Source organism: Bufo bufo, chromosome 8 (assembly GCF_905171765.1).
Source record: "Bufo bufo chromosome 8, aBufBuf1.1, whole genome shotgun sequence".
Classification (NCBI taxonomy): Eukaryota; Metazoa; Chordata; class Amphibia; order Anura; family Bufonidae; genus Bufo; species Bufo bufo.
Genome location: NC_053396.1, coordinates 228,382,792 through 228,406,146, shown reverse-complemented (window position 1 = coordinate 228,406,146; position 23,355 = coordinate 228,382,792). Strand labels below are relative to the sequence as shown.

The following is a 23,355-nucleotide window of genomic DNA, read 5'->3' as shown; positions in this document are numbered from 1 at the left end:
CAGGGGGCAGAGACCGGAGGACGCTTCAACCTCATGCTGTGTGACTGGGAGACCACCTACAGAGGGTGCAGGGGCAGAGACCAGAGGACACTTCAACCTCATGCTGTGTGACTGGGAGACCACCTACAGAGGGTGCAGGGGGCAGAGACTAGAGGACGACACATCAACCTCATGCTGTGTGACTGGGAGACCACCTACAGAGGGTGCAGGGGGCAGAGACTAGAGGACGACACATCAACCTCATGCTGTGTGACTGGGAGACCACCTACAGAGGGTGCAAGGGGCAGAGACCGGACGACACATCAACCTCAAGCTGTGTGACTGGGAGACCACCTACAGAGGGTGCAGGGGGCAGAGACCGGAGGACACATCAACCTCATGCTGTGTGACTGGGAGACCACCTACAGAGGGTGCAGGGGGCAGAGACCGGAGGACGCTTCAACCTCATGCTGTGTGACTGGGAGACCACCTACAGAGGGGGCAGGGGCAGAGACCGGAGGACACTTCAACCTCATGCTGTGTGACTGGGAGACCACCTACAGAGGGGGCAGGGGGCAGAGACCGGAGGACACATCAACCTCATGCTGTGTGACTGGGAGACCACCTACAGAGGGTGCAGGGGGCAGAGACCAGAGGACGACACATCAACCTCATGCAGTGTGACTGGGAGACCACCTACAGAGGGTGCAGGGGGCAGAGACCGGACGACACATCAACCTCATGCTGTGTGACTGGGAGACCACCTACAGAGGGTGCAGGGGCAGGGTGCCTGCAGACCCCATAAAGTCAGCAGAAACGGGGAGGGTCCGGCCCGATGTCGGTGCACGTGAGGCTGCAGCATCCTCCCACCGCCCTGTTCACATACTGCATATTTTGGGCAATGTGGGCTCCATGTCACATTATAGAGGGTGTAATGTGCCCAGTTCACACGATGCCGCAGGAACCCTTCCCCAAACACAAAGACATGTAAAAATGATAAATGTCACTGGGACCCCCAATAGACCCCACTGCAGGGACGGCGGTGCCCGGGACGAGCGATCCCACCAGATCCCGTAAGCGGCTTACTTTTCCAAAGGATCCCTGTCCCAGAACCTTCAGCAGCTCGAACTGCGCGGGGTCGGCTTTCTCGCAGCCCTCCTTCACATGGTGGGTGATGGGAATCTCTTTGACGTTTCCTTCGTCCTGAGGAGACAGAAACGCGAGGTGATCAGTGCGGAGTCTGTGGAGGTAGATGCACACCCCCCCCAACCTACTTAAAACACGGGATAACATGTGGTCGGTGATACCCTTACTTGTAGGGCTGGGCCAATAATCCAAAAAACCCAAAACCTACCGACCACCAGCCTTAACCGACGGCACTTTGACTAGGTCATTTTTTGGGGTTTGGTTTCTGTGGGTCATATGGGGTCCAGGCGGCAATGTTCCCTCTAAGCTGCGCGGTCGCACAGCGCCCCTCCCTCCTCACTGCGACGTGGCCGGCCACTGCCACCAATGAAAAAGCCCAGTGGCCCGATGGGGGGGGGGGGATATGGGGGAGAATAGGATAAGGTTAAAGGACATTTGATGATGTCATCGCCATGTGACCAATAACATCCACTAGTTACTGATCACAAGTTGATGACATCATCAAAGATCCTTTAACTTATCAGCATCCAGGAGGATTCCTGCAGTTTACAGGCATGTGAGGCGCATGGTTTTATTACATTAGTACCTCCATGTGCCTCATGTTAATAGCAGGTGACCCTTGTCCTCATATTATGGGCTACATGGGGTTAATGATGGTGTCACTTACCATTAAAGCACATGGAGGTTCAATAAGTCGTGGTTTTCATTTTTGCCATAACCGCCGAGCCCTACCTCCTCCTAGTACAGAACGTAACACCCACCGCATTTCAGCCGCCGCCAGGAAAATATGGCCATAAGAAATGGGTCAATGTACAGCCGGGCGCTCGCCCCCCGCACGTGGGTTCGGTTATCATTCTTATTGGCTTATTGGAAACAAGGTTTCTGATTGTTATCAAAGATCAATGTACAGGGACAGCAAGCAGAGGTCCTGAAATGGCGAGGGACTGGAATAATAAAATATTTTAGAATTAAAGGGGTCATTCCTGGCTGAAACCAGAGCACCCCTGATGAGAGTTGGTGTACTGGCGGGGGGCGCTGTAATTACCCTGCACCGCCGCTACTACCTAAACGGGTAGGCACCGCGGCACGCACACGATCCCTGCAAACAGCAGAGCGGTCCGACTCCGGCCACCCCGGCACTCAGCTGTCCGAAGACCATCAATATGCTGTGCGGCATGCACAACCCCTTTAAGTCCTGGGAAACCCCTTTAAGGACACCTACCTCCAGTAACATAAGGTCAGAGGCTACACTCACATAAGGTAGTAGGGAGTCCTCGTCATCCATCGGCTCGTCCACCATCTTCAGACCATTTACCTGCAACACAAAACCATAGAAGGAAATACAATTACTGAGCAAGAGGAAGATTTATATCCAAAAAACAACCGGCAGAGACCAGCGCGGAAAACGGCGGAAAACACAACAGAAGAAAAAACGTCACATTATAATTTGTCTACAGCGACTATTCAGCTCCAGGTGTCTCCGTGGTAACAGACTACAAACATGTAGACTGATCCTGTAGTCATGTGTCCTCTTCAGCCCCCTACTAAGAAGGGAACATAGCAGAAAGTATGACTGCAGAGGTCACTGCACCAGCAGAACAGTGAGTGCAGCTCTGGAGTATAATACAGGATGTAACTCAGGATCAGTACAGGATAAGTAATGTATGTACACAGTGACTGCACCAGCAGAATAGTGAGTGCAGCTCTGGAGTATAATACAGGATGTAACTCAGGATCAGTACAGGATAAGTAATGTATGTACACAGTGACTGCACCAGCAGAATAGCGAGTGCAGCTCTGGAGTATAATACAGGATGTAACTCAGGATCAGTACAGGATAAGTAATGTATGTACACAGTGACTGCACCAGCAGAATAGTGAGTGCAGCTCTGGAAAATAATACAGGATATAACTCAGGATCAGTACAGGATAAGTAATGTATGTACACAGTGACTGCACCAGCAGAATAGTGAGTGCAGCTCTGGAGTATAATACAGGATGTAACTCAGGATCAGTACAGGATAAGTAATGTATATACACAGTGACTGCACCAGCAGAATAGTGAGTGCAGCTCTGGAGTATAATACAGGATGTAACCCAGGATCAGTACAGGATAAGTAATGTATGTACACAGTGACTGCACCAGCAGAATAGTGAGTGCAGCTCTGGAGTATAATACAGGATGTAACTCAGGATCAGTACAGGATAAGTAATGTATATACACAGTGACGGCACCAGCAGAATAGTGAGTGCAGCTCTGGAGTATAATACAGGATATAACTCAGGATCAGTACAGGATAAGTAATGTATGTACACAGTGACTGCACCAGCAGAATAGTGAGTGCAGCTCTGGAGTATAATACAGTATGTAACTCAGGATCAGTACAGGATAAGTAATGTATATACACAGTGACGGCACCAGCAGAATAGTGAGTGCAGCTCTGGAGTATAATACAGGATATAACTCAGGATCAGTACAGGACAAGTAATGTATGTACACAGTGCCTGCACCAGCAGAATAGTGAGTGCAGCTCTGGAGTATAATACAGGATATAACTCAGGATCAGTACAGGACAAGTAATGTATGTACACAGTGCCTGCACCAGCAGAATAGTGAGTGCAGCTCTGGAGGATAATACAGGATGTAACTCAGGATCAGTACAGGATAAGTAATGTATGTACACAGTGACTGCACCAGCAGAATAGTGAGTGCAGCTCTGGAGTATAATACAGTATGTAACTCAGGATCAGTACAGGATAAGAAATGTATGTACACAGTGACTGCACCAGCAGAATAGTGAGTGCAGCTCTGGAGTGTAATACAGGATGTAACTCAGGATCAGTACAGGATAAGTAATGTATGTACACAGTGACTGCACCAGCAGAATAGTGAGTGCAGCTCTGGAGTATAATACAGGATGTAACTCAGGATCAGTACAGGATAAGTAATGTATGTACACAGTGACTGCACCAGCAGAATAGTGAGTGCAGCTCTGGAGTATAATACAGGATGTAACTCAGGATCAGCACAGGATAAGTAATGTATGTACACAGTGACTGCACCAGCAGAATAGTGAGTGCAGCTCTGGAGTATAATACAGGATGTAACTCAGGACCAGTACAGGATAAGTAATGTATGTGCACAGTGACTCCACCAGCAGAATAGTGAGTGCAGCTCTGGAGTATAATACAGGATGTAACTCAGGATCAGTACAGGATAAGTAATGTATGTACACAGTGACTGCACCAGCAGAATAGTGAGTGCAGCTCTGGAGTATAATACAGGATGTAACTCAGGATCAGTACAGGATAAGTAATGTATGTACACAGTGACTGCACCAGCAGAATAGTGAGTGCAGCTCTGGAGTATAATACAGGATAAGCGATGTAATGTCTGTACACAGTGACTCCGGCACTCTTCACGTTAACAGATCTTATAATACACCCTTTCCTGCTGGATCCGGGGCTGGTCTTAGTGGTGGATGCTCTGAGGCGGAGAGATGATCTCATACTGCAGAGACTGAGGGGAGCAGGAGGCCGTCACAGACCTTCTCTCCACCCAGAGCGCTGATAATCGATGGATGACATCAAAGATGCAATAATCCATTACACGCCAAAAAAACGACAACGCTGGAAACTCCAGTAACCGCTCATTATTCCCCAGTCCAGCCCTTCATCTGCAGACTGGGCCGGGGGTGCGGGACTCTTGCTGCTAGGGTTTTTCTCTTCTCATATCCGCCGTACATCAGCGGTGATCACTGCGGACGCTTCAGGTGACTCGGTGGTTTATTTCCTTTCCACCAGATCATTATCTGCAGACCGGACAAACCCTCTCTCTCTAAAATCACAGAAATCAGCCAAAATGTCCGACAACCCTGGTGAGCCATTGGTCAGTTGCCTTGGTCTCCTCCATAGAGTCGGCCAGATTTCCAAATACCCTGCAGAAGCTTGAATATTTATCTACTACTTTGGCTGTGTCAGTTTTTACTGTAATTCTAACATTTCATTCACAAGTTAACTACAACTCCCAGCGTGTTCTTCAGCACTGCCTGTGTCAGTCTACCATCTACTCATGAATGAGGAGGCTCATGATGAACAGAGCTGTATTTGTGATTTTGTACGTGTCCTTCCTTCTGTCATCCAGGGTATTCGCAACGATCCACTAAACTGTCAATTCATGATCCTCCGGTGACACCCAGATCCTCCGGTGACACCCAGATCCTCCGGTGACACCCAGATCCTCCGGTGACGCTCACGTGGCCCCAGGAGCTGAGGGCTGGACGACTGACAGATCGACATGTTCATGCTTGAAGAGGAAGGCACTAATTAAAAGGTATCAGGATTTACGACCGGCTGGTTGGGATTTTCCTGCAGGAATTACTGTGCTAAGCGACATAGCAATTATCTCAGTGACCTCCACCCACCGAGGGCGAGAAAAACCGAGGAGCGCTGCTGTAAAACCAGGACATCAGGCTGCTCCCCAAATACAGGAGAACCCGACCAGGATCCAGACCAGGAACTAAAGACATCCGTGAGACCGGGCTGCTCCCCAAATACAGGAGAACCCGACCAGGATCCAGACCAGGAACTAAAGAGTCTAAAGACATCCGTGAGACCGGGCTGCTCCCCAAAATACAGGAGAACCCGACCAGGATCCAGACCAGGAACTAAAGACAACCGTGAGACCGGGCTGCTCCCCAAAATACAGGAGAACCCGACCAGGATCCAGACCAGGAACTAAAGACAACCGTGAGACCGGGCTGCTCCCCAAAATACAGGAGAACCCGACCAGGATCCAGACCAGGAACTAAAGACATCCGTGAGACCGGGCTGCTCCCCAAATACAGGAGAACCCGACCAGGATCCAGACCAGGAACTAAAGACAACCGTGAGACCGGGCTGCTCCCCAAAATACAGGAGAACCCGACCAGGATCCAGACCAGGAACTAAAGACATCCGTGAGACCGGGCTGCTCCCCAAACGTTCGTGGGGGTCTCTGGGGGTTATCCCCTCCTGGGTAACGGCCGACCCACCTCCACCATTCTCAGGACTGCTGTGGTCCCAGTCAGAAAAATTAGAACACATGAACTGAACAAAGGGTAAAACAACCCTACCCTCAACTCCAAAGAATAAAAGAAGGAAAACACTAAAAATAAATTAATAAATAAATAGGGTCCACATCAGAGCTCGCCCTCTGCTACCTGACACCCTCCTAAGTCAGCAGTGCTGGTACCTGAGCGAGCGGCGGCGTCTCCCCGGAAAGGTCCTGAACAGCTGACGTTCTGCGCTCCTCCAGCTTCTAACACTAAACTCACCTGGAAACCCACACCCAAAGCAATGACGGCTCCGGGGGAAGGTGACTAAGGGAGAAAAGTGGAAAGGGAAGGTTATGTAAAAATAGCTCCGACCTCAGGGTGACAGAGAGCAAGTGAGGAGAGCAACTGCCAAATCAGCTGACGAACCAGATCCAGTGCCCCCCACATCAGCCCCAGGCGGCAACAGTGCCCCCAACAGCAGACCCTGGCGGCAACAGTGCCCCCAACAGCAGACCCTGGCGGCAACAGTGCCCCCAACAGCAGACCCTGGCGGCAACAGTGCCCCCAACAGCAGACCCTGGCGGCAACAGTGCCCCCAACATCAGACCCTGGTGGCAACAGTGCCTCTCCACATTATAGCCGGCCAGCAACAGTGCCCCCCCACATTAAATCCATCCAGCAACAGTGTCCCCAACATCAGACCCTGGCGGCAACAGTGCCCTCAACATCAGACCCTGGTGGCAACAGTGCCCCCCCACATTATAGCCGGCCAGCAACAGTGCCCCCCACATTATAGCCGGCCAGCAACAGTGCCCCCACATCAGAGACATGCTGCAACAGTGCCCCCCCCACATTATAGCCGGCCAGCAACAGTGCCCCCCACATTATAGCCGGCCAGCAACAGTGCCCCCACATCATAGCCGGCCAGCAACAGTGCCCCCACATCAGAGACATGCTGCAACAGTGCCCCCCCACATTATAGCCGGCCAGTAACAGTGCCCCCCCACATTATAGCCGGCCAGTAACAGTGCCCCCCCATATTATAGCCGTCCAGCAACAGTGCCCCCCACATTATAGCTGGCCAGCAACAGTGCCCCCCACATTATAGCTGGCCAGCAACAGTGCCCCCACATCAGAGACATGCTGCAACAGTGCCCCCCCACATTATAGCCGGCCAGTAACAGTGCCCCCCCCATATTATAGCCGGCCAGCAACAGTGCCCCCCCACATTAAATCCATCCAGCAACAGTGCCCCCAACATCAGACCCTGGCGGCAACAGTGCCCTCAACATCAGACCCTGGTGGCAACAGTGCCCCCCCATATTATAGCCGATCAGCAACAGTGCCCCCCACATTATAGCCGGCCAGCAACAGTGCCCCCACATCAGAGACATGCTGCAACAGTGCCCCCCCACATTATAGCCGGCCAGTAACAGTGCCCCCCCACATTATAGCCGGCCAGTAACAGTGCCCCCCCATATTATAGCCGTCCAGCAACAGTGCCCCCACATCAGAGACATGCTGCAACAGTGCCCCCCCACATTATAGCCGGCCAGTAACAGTGCCCCCCCACATTATAGCCGGCCAGTAACAGTGCCCCCCCATATTATAGCCGTCCAGCAACAGTGCCCCTCACATTATAGCTGGCCAGCAACAGTGCCCCCCACATTATAGCTGGCCAGCAACAGTGCCCCCACATCAGAGACATGCTGCAACAGTGCCCCCCCACATTATAGCCGGCCAGTAACAGTGCCCCCCCATATTATAGCCGGCCAGCAACAGTGCCCCCCCACATTAAATCCATCCAGCAACAGTGCCCCCAACATCAGACCCTGGCGGCAACAGTGCCCTCAACATCAGACCCTGGTGGCAACAGTGCCCCCCCATATTATAGCCGATCAGCAACAGTGCCCCCCACATTATAGCCGGCCAGCAACAGTGCCCCCACATCAGAGACATGCTGCAACAGTGCCCCCCCACATTATAGCCGGCCAGTAACAGTGCCCCCCCACATTATAGCCGGCCAGTAACAGTGCCCCCCCATATTATAGCCGTCCAGCAACAGTGCCCCCCACATTATAGCTGGCCAGCAACAGTGCCCCCCACATTATAGCTGGCCAGCAACAGTGCCCCCACATCAGAGACATGCTGCAACAGTGCCCCCCCACATTATAGCCGGCCAGTAACAGTGCCCCCCCATATTATAGCCGTCCAGCAACAGTGTCCCCACATTATAGCTGGCCAGCAACAGTGCCCCCCACATTATAGCCGGCCAGCAACAGTGCCCCCCACATTATAGCCGGCCAGCAACAGTGCCCCCACATCAGAGACATGCTGCAACAGTGCCCCCCCACATTATAGCCGGCCAGTAACAGTGCCCCCCCATATTATAGCCGTCCAGCAACAGTGCCCCCCACATTATAGCTGGCCAGCAACAGTGCCCCCCACATTATAGCTGGCCAGCAACAGTGCCCCCCACATTATAGCCGGCCAGTAACAGTGCCCCCCCATATTATAGCCGGCCAGTAACAGTGCCCCCCCATATTATAGCCGTCCAGCAACAGTGCCCCCACATCAGAGACATGCTGCAACAGTGCCCCCCCACATTATAGCCGGCCAGCAACAGTGCCCCCACATCAGAGACATGCTGCAACAGTGCCCCCCCACATTATATCCGGCCAGTAACAGTGCCCCCCCATATTATAGCCGTCCAGCAACAGTGCCCCCCACATTATAGCTGGCCAGCAACAGTGCCCCCACATCAGAGACATGCTGCAACAGTGCCCCCCCACATTATATCCGGCCAGTAACAGTGCCCCCCCATATTATAGCCGTCCAGCAACAGTGCCCCCCACATTATAGCTGGCCAGCAACAGTGCCCCCCACATTATAGCCGGCCAGTAACAGTGCCCCCCACATTATAGCCGGCCAGTAACAGTGCCCCCCCATATTATAGCCGTCCAGCAACAGTGCCCCCACATCAGAGACATGCTGCAACAGTGCCCCCCCACATTATAGCCGGCCAGTAACAGTGCCCCCCCATATTATAGCCGGCCAGTAACAGTGCCCCCCCACATTATAGCCGGCCAGTAACAGTGCCCCCCACATTATAGCCGGCCAGTAACAGTGCCCCCCACATCAGAGACCTGCTGCAACAGCATTTTACGCTGCATCACACAATCAGACGCTACCAAACTCCTGCCCATTGGTTTCAGCAGAACACAATCTCCATGTCAGGGCTTTGAAGTCAATCCCAATGAGGTAGGTCACACTGAGGGGTATGTTCAGATGGGGGAGTCGGTCCATGTATCCCACTTTTCATGCAGATCGCTCTCGGTTTAGCTCCACTGAATGCGGCTTTGTGAAGGGTCCGTGCGGTAATCGCTCCAAGAACGGACATTCTGGGCACGATCGTGAAAACCGCGCGTCAAAAACCATCCGCCGCATAAACTGCAGCATAGCCTCCCATTGAAACTTTAACCCGGTTTTCAGTACAGAGTCCTCTATGAAACCTGCACCCAAAATCCTTCATCTGAACAAACCCCAAGAGCGCACGCCACCAAAAACCAGCTCCCTTCAGCTGCTGATCAGCCGCCGATTTGTGTGAACATAGCCTGACCGTTCCTGAGCTCATCGTCACCCCCTACTGAGTAACATCTGGTTGTCACTCCAGAAGCCCCTCTACCTACTGGAAGCAGAGACTGTCAGCTCTATAGACTGGTGACGTCTTAAAGGGGCAGGAGACCCCCAGCTGACCCCAGAACTAAGGAATGCAAACACTACGAGCCTAGTGGTCAGGGATTACACTGGAGGGTCCCAAGCAAGTTACGCGTATTCTGAGGGGACAAACCTATCCCACCCCAGTCCTGCTGACACAGCTCATCACAGTGTGTCAGGATTGTGCTGCTGCAGTGCTGAGCTCACCGATGATTGCCTCCACAAATGCAATTGCCCAGGGATGGCCAACCTGCGGCTCTCCAGCTGGTGTAAAAATACAACTCCCACCATGCCCTGCTGTAGGCTGATGGCTGTAGGCAGCGAGGGCATGCTGGGAGTTGCAGTTTTGCAACAGCTGGAGAGCCTTAGGTTGGCCATCCCTGCAATAGCCCATCATCTGTGTGAGCCGGACTAAGCCATGGCAGGTCATCATCCGCTAGAAGGAAACCACTGATATTTCCATTCACTGACAGCAAGCAGAGATCTTGCAGGTGTTGAGGAACTAAAGTTCAACGTCCATTAGAAAGTTGCAACCTTTTTTTATTACACAGTGATGGTGGTGTGCTATTTAGAAAAGAGTGGACGCCGGCCCTTTAAATAACACTCAGACAAGGTGAAGGTTTCCATTTTCGGACCCGCTCTTATTTTTCCCAACCCGTATGCAACAAAGACAACCGTGACCCGAAATCTCGCTAACTGATCACGACGCGCTGTAATGAAGACGCACAACCATTACCTTAGTAACGAGAGTATAAAAGCATGAGATAACGAGAAGGCGAGACGGGAAAAGTGAAGGCTCTCATGTGACCAAACAGCGAGTGGATCCGCAGGTGCAGAGGGGCTCATATCGCCAAAAATCTTATTGGAAACGACCGGATGAAGCGTACCCCAAGATCAGCAAACCCTGAAAGAGAGTGCAGCTGATGACGCCCGCACAACGCCTGTATGAGAGCGAAGGGGGGCGCTCATCCTCACCGCTGCTCTCTCCAAAACCTCCCACCTGTATTATTCATCCCCGCGCTGAGCCGAGTGAAAATCCTCCTATACGTCCTAAAAACTCACCGGGGACTTCAGTGACCCCCCGGTGCCCGGCAGAACCAAGAGAGGAATCACATGTTATACGAGCGACACCCCCTGAAAGGACGACTAAAAGCTAAAAAAAAAATGGTTAAAGACTTTTTTTTTTAAAAACATAAAAGCACAAATATTAATAATAACACCTCATTACGAGACTACAGAAATCCCAGCGACAAACACCGCGAGCGCGAAAAGACACAGATTTTCGGTCATTAAGAAAATGTAAAGAATCAGATTTCGGTAAATAAATCATAATAAAAGTATAATGGAGAGCTCTGCAACGTTCACTTAAACTTTAGGTTTCAATTCTTCACCATTTTTCAAGACCACTGCTTGCTGTCACCTTGTCTAGACACTCACACCGGAGGCACTGCTGGCCAGTCCTGAGCTTGTTACAATGTATCACTCTGGAGGTCGAGCTGTTCACACTGGATACATTGTAACAACCTGTCACGTCTGTCGGGCTCTGTTCACACTGGATACATTGTAACAACCTGTCACTTCTGTCAGGCTCTGTTCACACTGGATACATTGTAACAACCTGTCACTTCTGTCCGGCTCTGTTCACACTGGATACATTGTAACAACCTGTCACTTCTGTGGGGCTCTGTTCACACTGTATACATTGTACCTGTCACTTCTGTCGGGCTCTGTTCACACTGGATACATTGTACCTGTCACTTCTGTGGGGCTCTGTTCACACTGGATACATTGTAACAACCTGTCACTTCTGTCCGGCTCTGTTCACACTGGATACATTGTAACAACCTGTCACTTCTGTCGGGCTCTGTTCACACTGGATACATTGTAACAACCTGTCACTTCTGTGGGGCTCTGTTCACACTGGATACATTGTAACAACCTGTCACTTCTGTCAGGCTCTGTTCACACTGGATACATTGTACCTGTCACTTCTGTCGGGCTCTGTTCACACTGGATACATTGTAACAACCTGTCACTTCTGTCGGGCTCTGTTCACACTGGATACATTGTACCTGTCACTTCTGTCGGGCTCTGTTCACACTGGATACATTGTACCTGTCACTTCTGTCAGGCTCTGTTCACACTGGATACATTGTAACAACCTGTCACTTCTGTCGGGCTCTGTTCACACTGGATACATTGTACCTGTCACTTCTGTCAGGCTCTGTTCACACTGGATACATTGTACCTGTCACTTCTGTCGGGCTCTGTTCACACTGGATACATTGTACCCGTCACTTCTGTCAGGCTCTGTTCACACTGGATACATTGTAACAACCTGTCACTTCTGTCGGGCTCTGTTCACACTGGATACATTGTACCTGTCACTTCTGTCAGGCTCTGTTCACACTGGATACATTGTACCGGTCACTTCTGTCAGGCTCTGTTCACACTGGATACATTGTACCGGTCACTTCTGTCAGGCTCTGTTCACACTGGATACATTGTACCTGTCACTTCTGTCAGGCTCTGTTCACACTGGATACATTGTACCTGTCACTTCTGTCGGGCTCTGTTCACACTGGATACATTGTACCTGTCACTTCTGTCAGGCTCTGTTCACACTGGATACATTGTAACAACCTGTCACTTCTGTCAGGCTCTGTTCACACTGGATACATTGTAACAACCTGTCACTTCTGTCGGGCTCTGTTCACACTGGATACATTGTACCTGTCACTTCTGTCAGGCTCTGTTCACACTGGATACATTGTAACAACCTGTCACTTCTGTCGGGCTCTGTTCACACTGGATACATTGTACCTGTCACTTCTGTCAGGCTCTGTTCACACTGGATACATTGTAACAACCTGTCACTTCTGTCAGGCTCTGTTCACACTGGATACATTGTAACAACCTGTCACTTCTGTCGGGCTCTGTTCACACTGGATACATTGTACCTGTCACTTCTGTCGGGCTCTGTTCACACTGGATACATTGTACCCGTCACTTCTGTCAGGCTCTGTTCACACTGGATACATTGTAACAACCTGTCACTTCTGTCGGGCTCTGTTCACACTGGATACATTGTACCTGTCACTTCTGTCGGGCTCTGTTCACACTGGATACATTGTACCTGTCACTTCTGTCAGGCTCTGTTCACACTGGATACATTGTACCTGTCACTTCTGTCGGGCTCTGTACACACTGGATATATTGTACCTGTCACTTCTGTCAGGCTCTGTTCACACTGGATACATTGTACCTGTCACTTCTGTCGGGCTCTGTTCACACTGGATACATTGTACCTGTCACTTCTGTCGGGCTCTGTTCACACTGGATACATTGTACCTGTCACTTCTGTCGGGCTCTGTTCACACTGGATACATTGTAACAACCTGTCACTTCTGTCAGGCTCTGTTCACACTGGATACATTGTACCTGTCACGTCTGTCGGGCTCTGTTCACACTGGATACATTGTACCTGTCACTTCTGTCGGGCTCTGTTCACACTGGATACATTGTACCTGTCACTTCTGTCGGGCTCTGTTCACACTGGATACATTGTACCTGTCACTTCTGTCAGGCTCTGTTCACACTGGATACATTGTAACAACCTGTCACTTCTGTCGGGCTCTGTTCACACTGGATACATTGTACCTGTCACTTCTGTCAGGCTCTGTTCACACTGGATACATTGTAACAACCTGTCACTTCTGTCGGGCTCTGTTCACACTGGATACATTGTACCTGTCACTTCTGTCAGGCTCTGTTCACACTGGATACATTGTACCGGTCACTTCTGTCAGGCTCTGTTCACACTGGATACATTGTACCGGTCACTTCTGTCAGGCTCTGTTCACACTGGATACATTGTACCTGTCACTTCTGTCAGGCTCTGTTCACACTGGATACATTGTACCTGTCACTTCTGTCGGGCTCTGTTCACACTGGATACATTGTACCTGTCACTTCTGTCAGGCTCTGTTCACACTGGATACATTGTAACAACCTGTCACTTCTGTCAGGCTCTGTTCACACTGGATATATTGTACCTGTCACTTCTGTCAGGCTCTGTTCACACTGGATACATTGTAACAACCTGTCACTTCTGTCGGGCTCTGTTCACACTGGATACATTGTACCTGTCACTTCTGTCGGGCTCTGTTCACACTGGATACATTGTACCTGTCACTTCTGTCGGGCTCTGTTCACACTGGATACATTGTAACAACCTGTCACTTCTGTCGGGCTCTGTTCACACTGGATACATTGTACCCGTCACTTCTGTCAGGCTCTGTTCACACTGGATACATTGTAACAACCTGTCACTTCTGTCAGGCTCTGTTCACACTGGATACATTGTACCTGTCACGTCTGTCGGGCTCTGTTCACACTGGATACATTGTACCTGTCACGTCTGTCAGGCTCTGTTCACACTGGATACATTGTACCTGTCACTTCTGTCGGGCTCTGTTCACACTGGATACATTGTACCTGTCACTTCTGTCTAGCTCTGTTCACACTGGATACATTGTACCTGTCACTTCTGTCGGGCTCTGTTCACACTGGATACATTGTACCTGTCACTTCTGTCGGGCTCTGTTCACACTGGATACATTGTACCTGTCACTTCTGTCAGGCTCTGTTCACACTGGATACATTGTAACAACCTGTCACTTCTGTCCGGCTCTGTTCACACTGGATACATTGTACCTGTCACTTCTGTCAGGCTCTGTTCACACTGGATATATTGTACCTGTCACTTCTGTCGGGCTCTGTTCACACTGGATACATTGTACCTGTCACTTCTGTCAGGCTCTGTTCACACTGGATATATTGTACCTGTCACTTCTGTCGGGCTCTGTTCACACTGGATATGTTGTACCTGTCACTTCTGTCAGGCTCTGTTCACACTGGATACATTGTACCTGTCACTTCTGTCGGGCTCTGTTCACACTGGATACATTGTACCTGTCACTTCTGTCAGGCTCTGTTCACACTGGATACATTGTACCTGTCACTTCTGTCGGGCTCTGTTCACACTGGATACATTGTACCTGTCACTTCTGTCAGGCTCTGTTCACACTGGATACATTGTACCTGTCACTTCTGTCGGGCTCTGTTCACACTGGATACATTGTACCTGTCACTTCTGTCGGGCTCTGTTCACACTGGATACATTGTACCTGTCACTTCTGTCGGGCTCTGTTCACACTGGATACATTGTACCCGTCACTTCTGTCAGGCTCTGTTCACACTGGATACATTGTAACAACCTGTCACTTCTGTCAGGCTCTGTTCACACTGGATACATTGTACCTGTCACGTCTGTCGGGCTCTGTTCACACTGGATACATTGTACCTGTCACGTCTGTCAGGCTCTGTTCACACTGGATACATTGTAACAACCTGTCACTTCTGTCAGGCTCTGTTCACACTGGATACATTGTACCTGTCACGTCTGTCAGGCTCTGTTCACACTGGATACATTGTACCTGTCACGTCTGTCAGGCTCTGTTCACACTGGATACATTGTACCTGTCACGTCTGTCAGGCTCTGTTCACACTGGATACATTGTACCTGTCACTTCTGTCGGGCTCTGTTCACACTGGATACATTGTACCTGTCACTTCTGTCCGGCTCTGTTCACACTGGATACATTGTACCTGTCACTTCTGTCGGGCTCTGTTCACACTGGATACATTGTACCTGTCACTTCTGTCGGGCTCTGTTCACACTGGATACATTGTACCTGTCACTTCTGTCGGGCTCTGTTCACACTGGATACATTGTACCGGTCACTTCTGTCAGGCTCTGTTCACACTGGATACATTGTACCTGTCACTTCTGTCGGGCTCTGTTCACACTGGATACATTGTACCTGTCACGTCTGTCGGGCTCTGTTCACACTGGATACATTGTACCTGTCACTTCTGTCGGGCTCTGTTCACACTGGATACATTGTACCTGTCACTTCTGTCGGGCTCTGTTCACACTGGATACATTGTACCTGTCACTTCTGTCGGGCTCTGTTCACACTGGATACATTGTACCTGTCACTTCTGTCGGGCTCTGTTCACACTGGATACATTGTACCCGTCACTTCTGTCAGGCTCTGTTCACACTGGATACATTGTAACAACCTGTCACTTCTGTCAGGCTCTGTTCACACTGGATACATTGTAACAACCTGTCACTTCTGTCAGGCTCTGTTCACACTGGATACATTGTACCTGTCACTTCTGTCGGGCTCTGTTCACACTGGATACATTGTAACAACCTGTCACTTCTGTCCGGCTCTGTTCACACTGGATACATTGTACCTGTCACTTCTGTCCGGCTCTGTTCACACTGGATACATTGTACCTGTCACGTCTGTCGGGCTCTGTTCACACTGCCTCAGCAGCTCCGGCTTCTCTTCCCTCATGGGACAGTTTTGTCACAGACTTTGAAATTGGAGTGAGAGGTGCAAAAATACAAAACATTGCAAAGTTGTGTGAAAATGGTCACAAAAATTTGCAAACCCTTATAGTGCAAGTCTGGAAGACGGAACTCTGGGGCAGAGGGAGCAATGACGCCATTATACAGTGACTGCTCTTGATTCAGCGCGCAGAGGACGGGAGAGGCTGCTCGGAGAACGAGGAGAGGTCGCATGGTCAGACTCAATATGGGAAATTCACCATGAGCAGAGCAACCCAAATGTGCAGGAGTTACCCATAGCAACCAGATACCAGCCCTTTACAGCTGACTGGTTGCCATGGACGACCGCCTGACTCTTCCTTACATCCGGCCTTTCTGCGGATGATGAGGTGACGGCTCCGGATGGATCTGGAATCCTGGTGATGACTGTGTGACATTGTACTGCGCCACGGTATAGGACGGCACCATCACCGGTAATGACGGGGAACAGATGGCTGCACACGTCAAAGACTGCAGGCCGCCCGAAAACAGCAGAAATCTGCGGAGAATCTTATATGCTGATTCCGGGGCGCTGACAAACAGGAAACATAACTGAATGCGGGTGAACAATATGATATGACGGCACGAACATACAACACGTCAGATGGGGATGCTACCGGCTGGCGGGGGGCGCACAGGACACCGGCTGGCGGGGGGCGCACAGGACACCGGCTGGCGGGGGGCGCACAGGACACCGGCTGGCGGGGGGCGCACAGGACACCGGCTGGCGGGGGGCGCACAGGACACCGGCTGGCGGGGGGCGCACAGGACACCGGCTGGCGGGGGGGCGCACAGGACACCGGCTGGCGGGGGGCGCACAGGACACCGGCTGGCGGGGGGCGCACAGGACACCGGCTGGCGGGGGGCGCACAGGACACCGGCTGGCGGGGGGCGCACAGGACACCGGCTGGCGGGGGGCGCACAGGACACCGGCTGGCGGGGGGCGCACAGGACACCGGCTGGCGGGGGGCGCACAGGACACCGGCTGGCGGGGGGCGCACAGGACACCGGCTGGCGGGGGGCGCACAGGACACCGGCTGGCGGGGGGCGCACAGGACACCGGCTGGCGGGGGGCGCACAGGACACCGGCTGGCGGGGGGCGCACAGGACACCGGCTGGCGGGGGGCGCACAGGACACCGGCTGGCGGGGGGCGCACAGGACACCGGCTGGCGGGGGGCGCCCAGGACACCGGCTGGCGGGGGGGCGCCCAGGACACCGGCTGGCGGGGGGCGCCCAGGACACCGGCTGGCGGGGGGCGCCCAGGACACCGGCTGGCGGGGGGCGCCCAGGACACCGGCTGGCGGGGGGCGCCCAGGACACCGGCTGGCGGGGGGCGCCCAGGACACCGGCTGGCGGGGGGCGCACAGGACACCGGCTGGCGGGGGGCGCACAGGACACCGGCTGGCGGGGGGCGCACAGGACACCGGCTGGCGGGGGGGCGCACAGGACACCGGCTGGCGGGGGGCGCACAGGACACCGGCTGGCGGGGGGCGCACAGGACACCGGCTGGCGGGGGGCGCACAGGACACCGGCTGGCGGGGGGCGCACAGGACACCGGCTGGCGGGGGGCGCACATGACACGGGGTGAGGGGCGCACATGACACGGGGTGAGGGGCACACATGACACGGGGTGAGGGGCACACATGACACGGGGTGAGGGGCACACATGACACAGGACAGGGGGTGAGGGGCACACATGACACAGGGTGAGGGGCACACATGACACAGGGTGAGGGGCACACATGACAGGGGGTGAGGGGCACACATGACACCGGCAGCGGACACACCTCACTCCCGCCGGTCCCGTACACCTCCATGTTCATCCCCGGATCCTCCAGATGACTGAGCCGCTGCGGCATCCCCCTCCCGGGCGGCTCGGTCCACGCACCCCCCGCCAGCTCCTAAAGGGGGAGCGGAGAGGTGAGAATCCCCCTCCGGATCCGCCTGTTTCCGTTCGCCGCAGCCACAGGCTCCGCCAATATGGCGGCCGCCGTCACCTGTGCAGCATGGAAACCAGGGAGAGCCGCGTCAACGTGACGTCACCGAGGAGATCCCCAGCCTGGCGACCGGGGCGGGAGTGCGCATGCATATGAAGTGGGCGGGTCTTCAGGGTGGGCACGTGGTAGATGCAAACCATGGGCGTGTCCTACTGCGCTGCGTAAATGAGGGGGCAGTGCCAGAGGGGTGATGGCGGGAAACGGAGTGTGGAGACGACTGGGCAGGTGAGGAGGAGGGGGTGTATTACAGGTGAGGAGGGGGTGTATTACAGGTGAGGGGGGGTGGGGTTAACGGTGGCATAACGGGAGGAGGAGATAAAACGGGGGTACACTGTATTACAGGCGAGGGGATCTAACAAGGTGGGTGGGGGGTGTTACAGGCGAGGGGATATATAACGCAGGGCTGTGGAGTCGGAGTCGGCAAAAAATGAACTGACTCCGACTAGATTTAAATTGGAATAAAAAAGCAAGTTTAAATGTCCAAATTCACAAAACGTTATAATTAATTATCGTATTTTTCGCCCTATAAGACGCACCTAGGTTTTTGAGGAGGAAAATAAGAAAAAAATACACACTGCTTAAAAAAAAATAAAGGGAACACTTAAACAACACAATGTAACTCCAAGTCAATCACACTTCTGTGAAATCAAACTGTCCACTTAGGAAGCAACACTGAGTGACAATCAATTTCACATGCTGTTGTGCAAATGGGATAGACAACAGGTGGAAATTATAGGCAATTAGCAAGACACCCCCAATAAAGGAGTGGTTCTGCAGGTGGTGACCACAGACCACTTCTCAGTTCCTATGCTTCCTGGCTGATGTTTTGGTCACTTTTGAATGCTGGCGGTGCTTTCACTCTAGTGGTAGCATGAGACGGAGTCTACAACCCACACAAGTGGCTCAGGTAGTGCAGCTTATCCAGGATGGCACATCAATGCGAGCTGTGGCAAGAAGGTTTGCTGTGTCTGTCAGCGTAGTGTCCAGAGCATGGAGGCGCTACCAGGAGACAGGCCAGTACATCAGGAGACGTGGAGGAGGCCGTAGGAGGGCAACAACCCAGCAGCAGGACCGCTACCTCCGCCTTTGTGCAAGGAGGAACAGGAGGAGCACTGCCAGAGCCCTGCAAAATGACCTCCAGCAGGCCACAAATGTGCATGTGTCTGCTCAAACGCTCAGAAACAGACTCCATGAGGGTGATATGAGGGCCCGACGTCCACAGGTGGGGGTTGTGCTTACAGCCCAACACCGTGCAGGACGTTTGGCATTTGCCAGAGAACACCAAGATTGGCAAATTCGCCACTGGCGCCCTGTCCTCTTCACAGATGAAAGCAGGTTCCCACTGAGCACATGTGACAGACGTGACAGAATCTGGAGACGCCGTGGAGAACGTTCTGCTGCCTGCAACATCCTCCAGCATGACCAGTTTGGCATTGGGTCAGTAATGGTGTAGGTTGGCATTTCTTTGGAGGGCCGCACAGCCCTCCATTAGGTACCAAGATGAGATCCTCAGACCCCTTGTGAGACCATATGCTGGTGCGGTTGGCCCTGGGTTCCTCCTAATGCAAGACAATGCTAGACCTCATGTGGCTGGAGTGTGTCAGCAGTTCCTGCAAGACGAAGGCATTGATGCTATGGACTGGCCCGCCCGCTCCCCAGACCTGAATCCAATTGAGCACATCTGGGACATCATGTCTCGCTCTATCCACCAACGTCACGTTGCACCACAGACTGTCCAGGAGTTGGCAGATGCTTTAGTCCAGGTCTGGGAGGAGATCCCTCAGGAGACCGTCCGCCACCTCATCAGGAGCATGCACAGGCGTTGTAGGGAGGTCATACAGGCACGTGGAGGCCACACACACTACTAAGCCTCATTTTGACTTGTTTTAACCCCTTAAGGACACAGCCTTTTTACACCTTAGGACCAGGCCATTTTTTGAAAATCTGACTAGAGTCCCTTTAAGTGCTGATAACTTTAAAACGCTTTGACTTATCCAGGCCGTTCTGAGATTGTTTTTTCGTCACATATTGTACTTCATGACACTGGTAAAATGGAGTCAAAAAAAAAATTTTTTTTGCACCAAAAAATACCTAATTTAACAAAAATTTGAAAGAAATTTGCAAATTTCAAAGTTTCAGTTTCTCTACTTCTGTAATACATAGTAATACCCCCAAAAATTGTGATGACTTTACATTCCCCATATGTCTACTTCATGTTTGAATTGTTTTGGGAATGATATTTTATTTTTTGGGGATGTTATAAGGCTTAGAAGTTTAGAAGCAAATCTTGAAATTTTTCCGAAATTTACAAAAACTCAATTTCTAGGGACCAGTTCAGGTCTCAAGTCACTTTGCGAGGCTTACATTATAGAAACCACCCAAAAATGACCCCATCTAAGAAACTACACCCCTCAAGGTATTCAAAACTGATTTTGCATACGTTGTTAACCCTTTAGGTGTTGCACAAGAGTTATTGGCAAATAGGGAGGAAATTTGAGAATTTCATTTTTTTGTCTAATTTTTCATTTTAACCCATTTTTTCCACTAACAAACCAAGGGTTAACAGCCAAACAAGACTGTATCTTTATTGCCCTGACTCTGCCATTTACAGAAACACCCAATATGTGGCCGTAAACTACTGTACGGCCACACAGCGGGGCGTAGAGTGAAAGGTGCGCCGTTTGGTTTTTGGAAGGCTGATTTTTATGGACTGGTTTATTTACACCATGTCCCATTTGAAGCCCCCTGATGCACCCCTAGAGGAGAAACTCCCTAAAAGTGACCCCATCTAAGAAACTACACCCCTCAAGGTATTCAAAACTGATTTTACATACGTCGTTAACCCTTTAGGTGTTGCACAAGAGTTATTGGCAAATGGCGATGAAATTTGAGAATTTCATTTTTTTGCCTAATTTTCCATTTTAACCCATTTTTTCCACTAACAAAGCAAGGGTTAACAGCCAAACAAGACTGTATCTTTATTGCCCTGACTCTGCTGTTTACAGAAACACCCCATATGTGGCCGTAAACTACTGTACGGGCACACAGCGGGGCGTAGAGTGAAAGGTGCGCCGTTTGGTTTTTGGAGGGCTGATTTTGCTGGACTGTTTTTTTTGGCACCATGTCCCATTTGAAGCCCCCCTGATGCACCCCTAGAGGAGAAACTCCCTAAAAGTGACCCCATCTAAGAAACTACACCCCTCAAGGTATTCAAAACTGATTTTACAAACTTTGTTAACCCTTTAGGTGTTGCACAAGATTTAATGGAAAATAGAGATACAATTTCAAAATTTCACTTTTTTGGCAGATTTTCCATTTTAATATTTTTTTTCCAGTTACAAAGCAAGGGTTAACAGCCAAACAAAACTCATTATTTATGGCCCTAATTCTGTAGTTTACAGAAACACCCCCATATGTGGTCATAAACCGCTGTACGGGCACACGGCAGGGCGCAGAAGGAAAGGAATGCCATATACGGTTTTTGGAAGGCATATTTTGCTGGACTGGTTTTTTTGACACCATGTCCCATTTGAAGCCCCCCTGATGCACCCCTAGAGTAGAAACTCCAAAAAAGTGACCCCATTTTAGAAACTACGGGATAGGGTGGCAGTTTTGTTGGTACTAGTTTAGGGTACATATGATTTTTGGTTGCTCTATATTACACTTTTTGTGCGGCAAGGTAACAAGAAATAGCTTTTTTGGCACAGTTGTTTTTTTTTGTTATTTACAACATTCATCTGACAGGTTAGATCATGTGGTAATTTTATAGAGCAGGTTGTCACGGACGCGGAGATACCTAATATGTATACAATTTTTTTTATTTATGTAAGTTTTACACAATTATTTCATTTTTAAAACCAAAAAAATGTTTTAGTGTCTCCATAGTCTAAGAGCCATAGTTTTTTCAGTTTTTGGGCGATTATCTTAAGTAGGGTCTCATTTTTTGCGGGATGAGATGACTGTTTGATTGGCACTATTTTGGGGTGCATATGACTTTTTGATTGCTTGCTATTACACTTTTTGTGACGTAAGATGACAAAAAATGGCTTTTTTTACACCGTTTTTATTTTTATTTTTTTACGGTGGTCATCTGAGGGGTTAGATCATGTGATATTTTTATAGAGCCGGGCGATACGGACGCGGCGATACCTAATATGTATACTTTTTTTTTATTTATGTAAGTTTTACACAATGATTTCATTTTTGAAACAAAAAAAATCATGTTTTAGTGTTTCCATAGTCTAAGAGCCATAGTTTTTTCAGTTTTTGGGCGATTATCTTGGGTAGGGTATGATTTTTGCGGGATGAGATGACGGTTTGATTGTTACAATTTTGGCGTACATGCGACTTTTTTGATCACTTTTATTACCTTTTTTGGGAAGTAAGGTGGGCAAAATTTCAATTTCATCATAGTTTTTTATTTTTTATTTTTATGGTGTTCACCGTTCGGGTAAAGTAACATGACCGTTTTATAGATCAGGTCGTTACGGACGCGGCGATACCAAACATGTGTAGGGAATTTTATTTTTTTCATTTTTTATCAGTGATAAATGTGTTTTTTTGATTTTTACTTTTTTTCACTTTTATTCACTTTTTTTTGACCCAGACCCACTTGGTTCTTGAAGATCCAGTGGGTCTGATGTCTGAATAATACAGTACAGTACAATATATATTGTTCTGTACTGTATTTTACTTACACTGAACAGATCTATGCCTTTTAGCACAGATCTGTTCAGCACCATGGACAGCAGGACGCCTGAGAGGCGTCCTGTTGCCATGGGAACCTTCCCTGTCTGCTCAGTACTGGTCAGAACTGCGCAGACGGGGAAGGGTAAGGAGGGGATCTCTCGGGGGGCTGTCTGGGGGCTCTCTCCCTCCCCATCGGGGGGCTGCAAAGGCACAGCAGCCCCCCGATGGGAGAGGGAGGGAGCTCCCTGCGCTGTTAACCTTTTCCATACAGCGGTCCGTACGGACCGCTGTATGGAAAGGGTTAAACGGCTGACATCGCATCGCAGA

General features: G+C 50.8%; 1 protein-coding gene across 4 annotated transcripts in view; it reads right to left on the bottom strand.

Moving 5' to 3' along the window:
• Positions 1 to 18,404, bottom strand: part of RPS6KA6 (ribosomal protein S6 kinase A6) — a 54,467-nt gene extending 36,063 nt beyond the window's left edge. Inside the window, exons 1-3 of one of the 4 annotated variants that reach the window (XM_040442098.1) lie at positions 18,130 to 18,404; positions 2,348 to 2,440; positions 1,066 to 1,182 (exon numbers count right to left, since the gene is read on the bottom strand). In XM_040442098.1, coding sequence (XP_040298032.1) covers positions 1,066 to 1,182; positions 2,348 to 2,440; positions 18,130 to 18,201 — 282 coding nt within the window. In that variant the 5' untranslated portion in view covers positions 18,202 to 18,404. Of the gene's footprint in view, positions 1 to 1,065; positions 1,183 to 2,347; positions 2,441 to 6,358; positions 6,388 to 18,129 lie in introns of those variants that run through there. The other 3 variants (XM_040442099.1, XM_040442100.1, XM_040442101.1) reach the window with 3 other exon arrangements.
• Between the last annotated feature and the right edge of the window lie 4,951 nt (positions 18,405 to 23,355).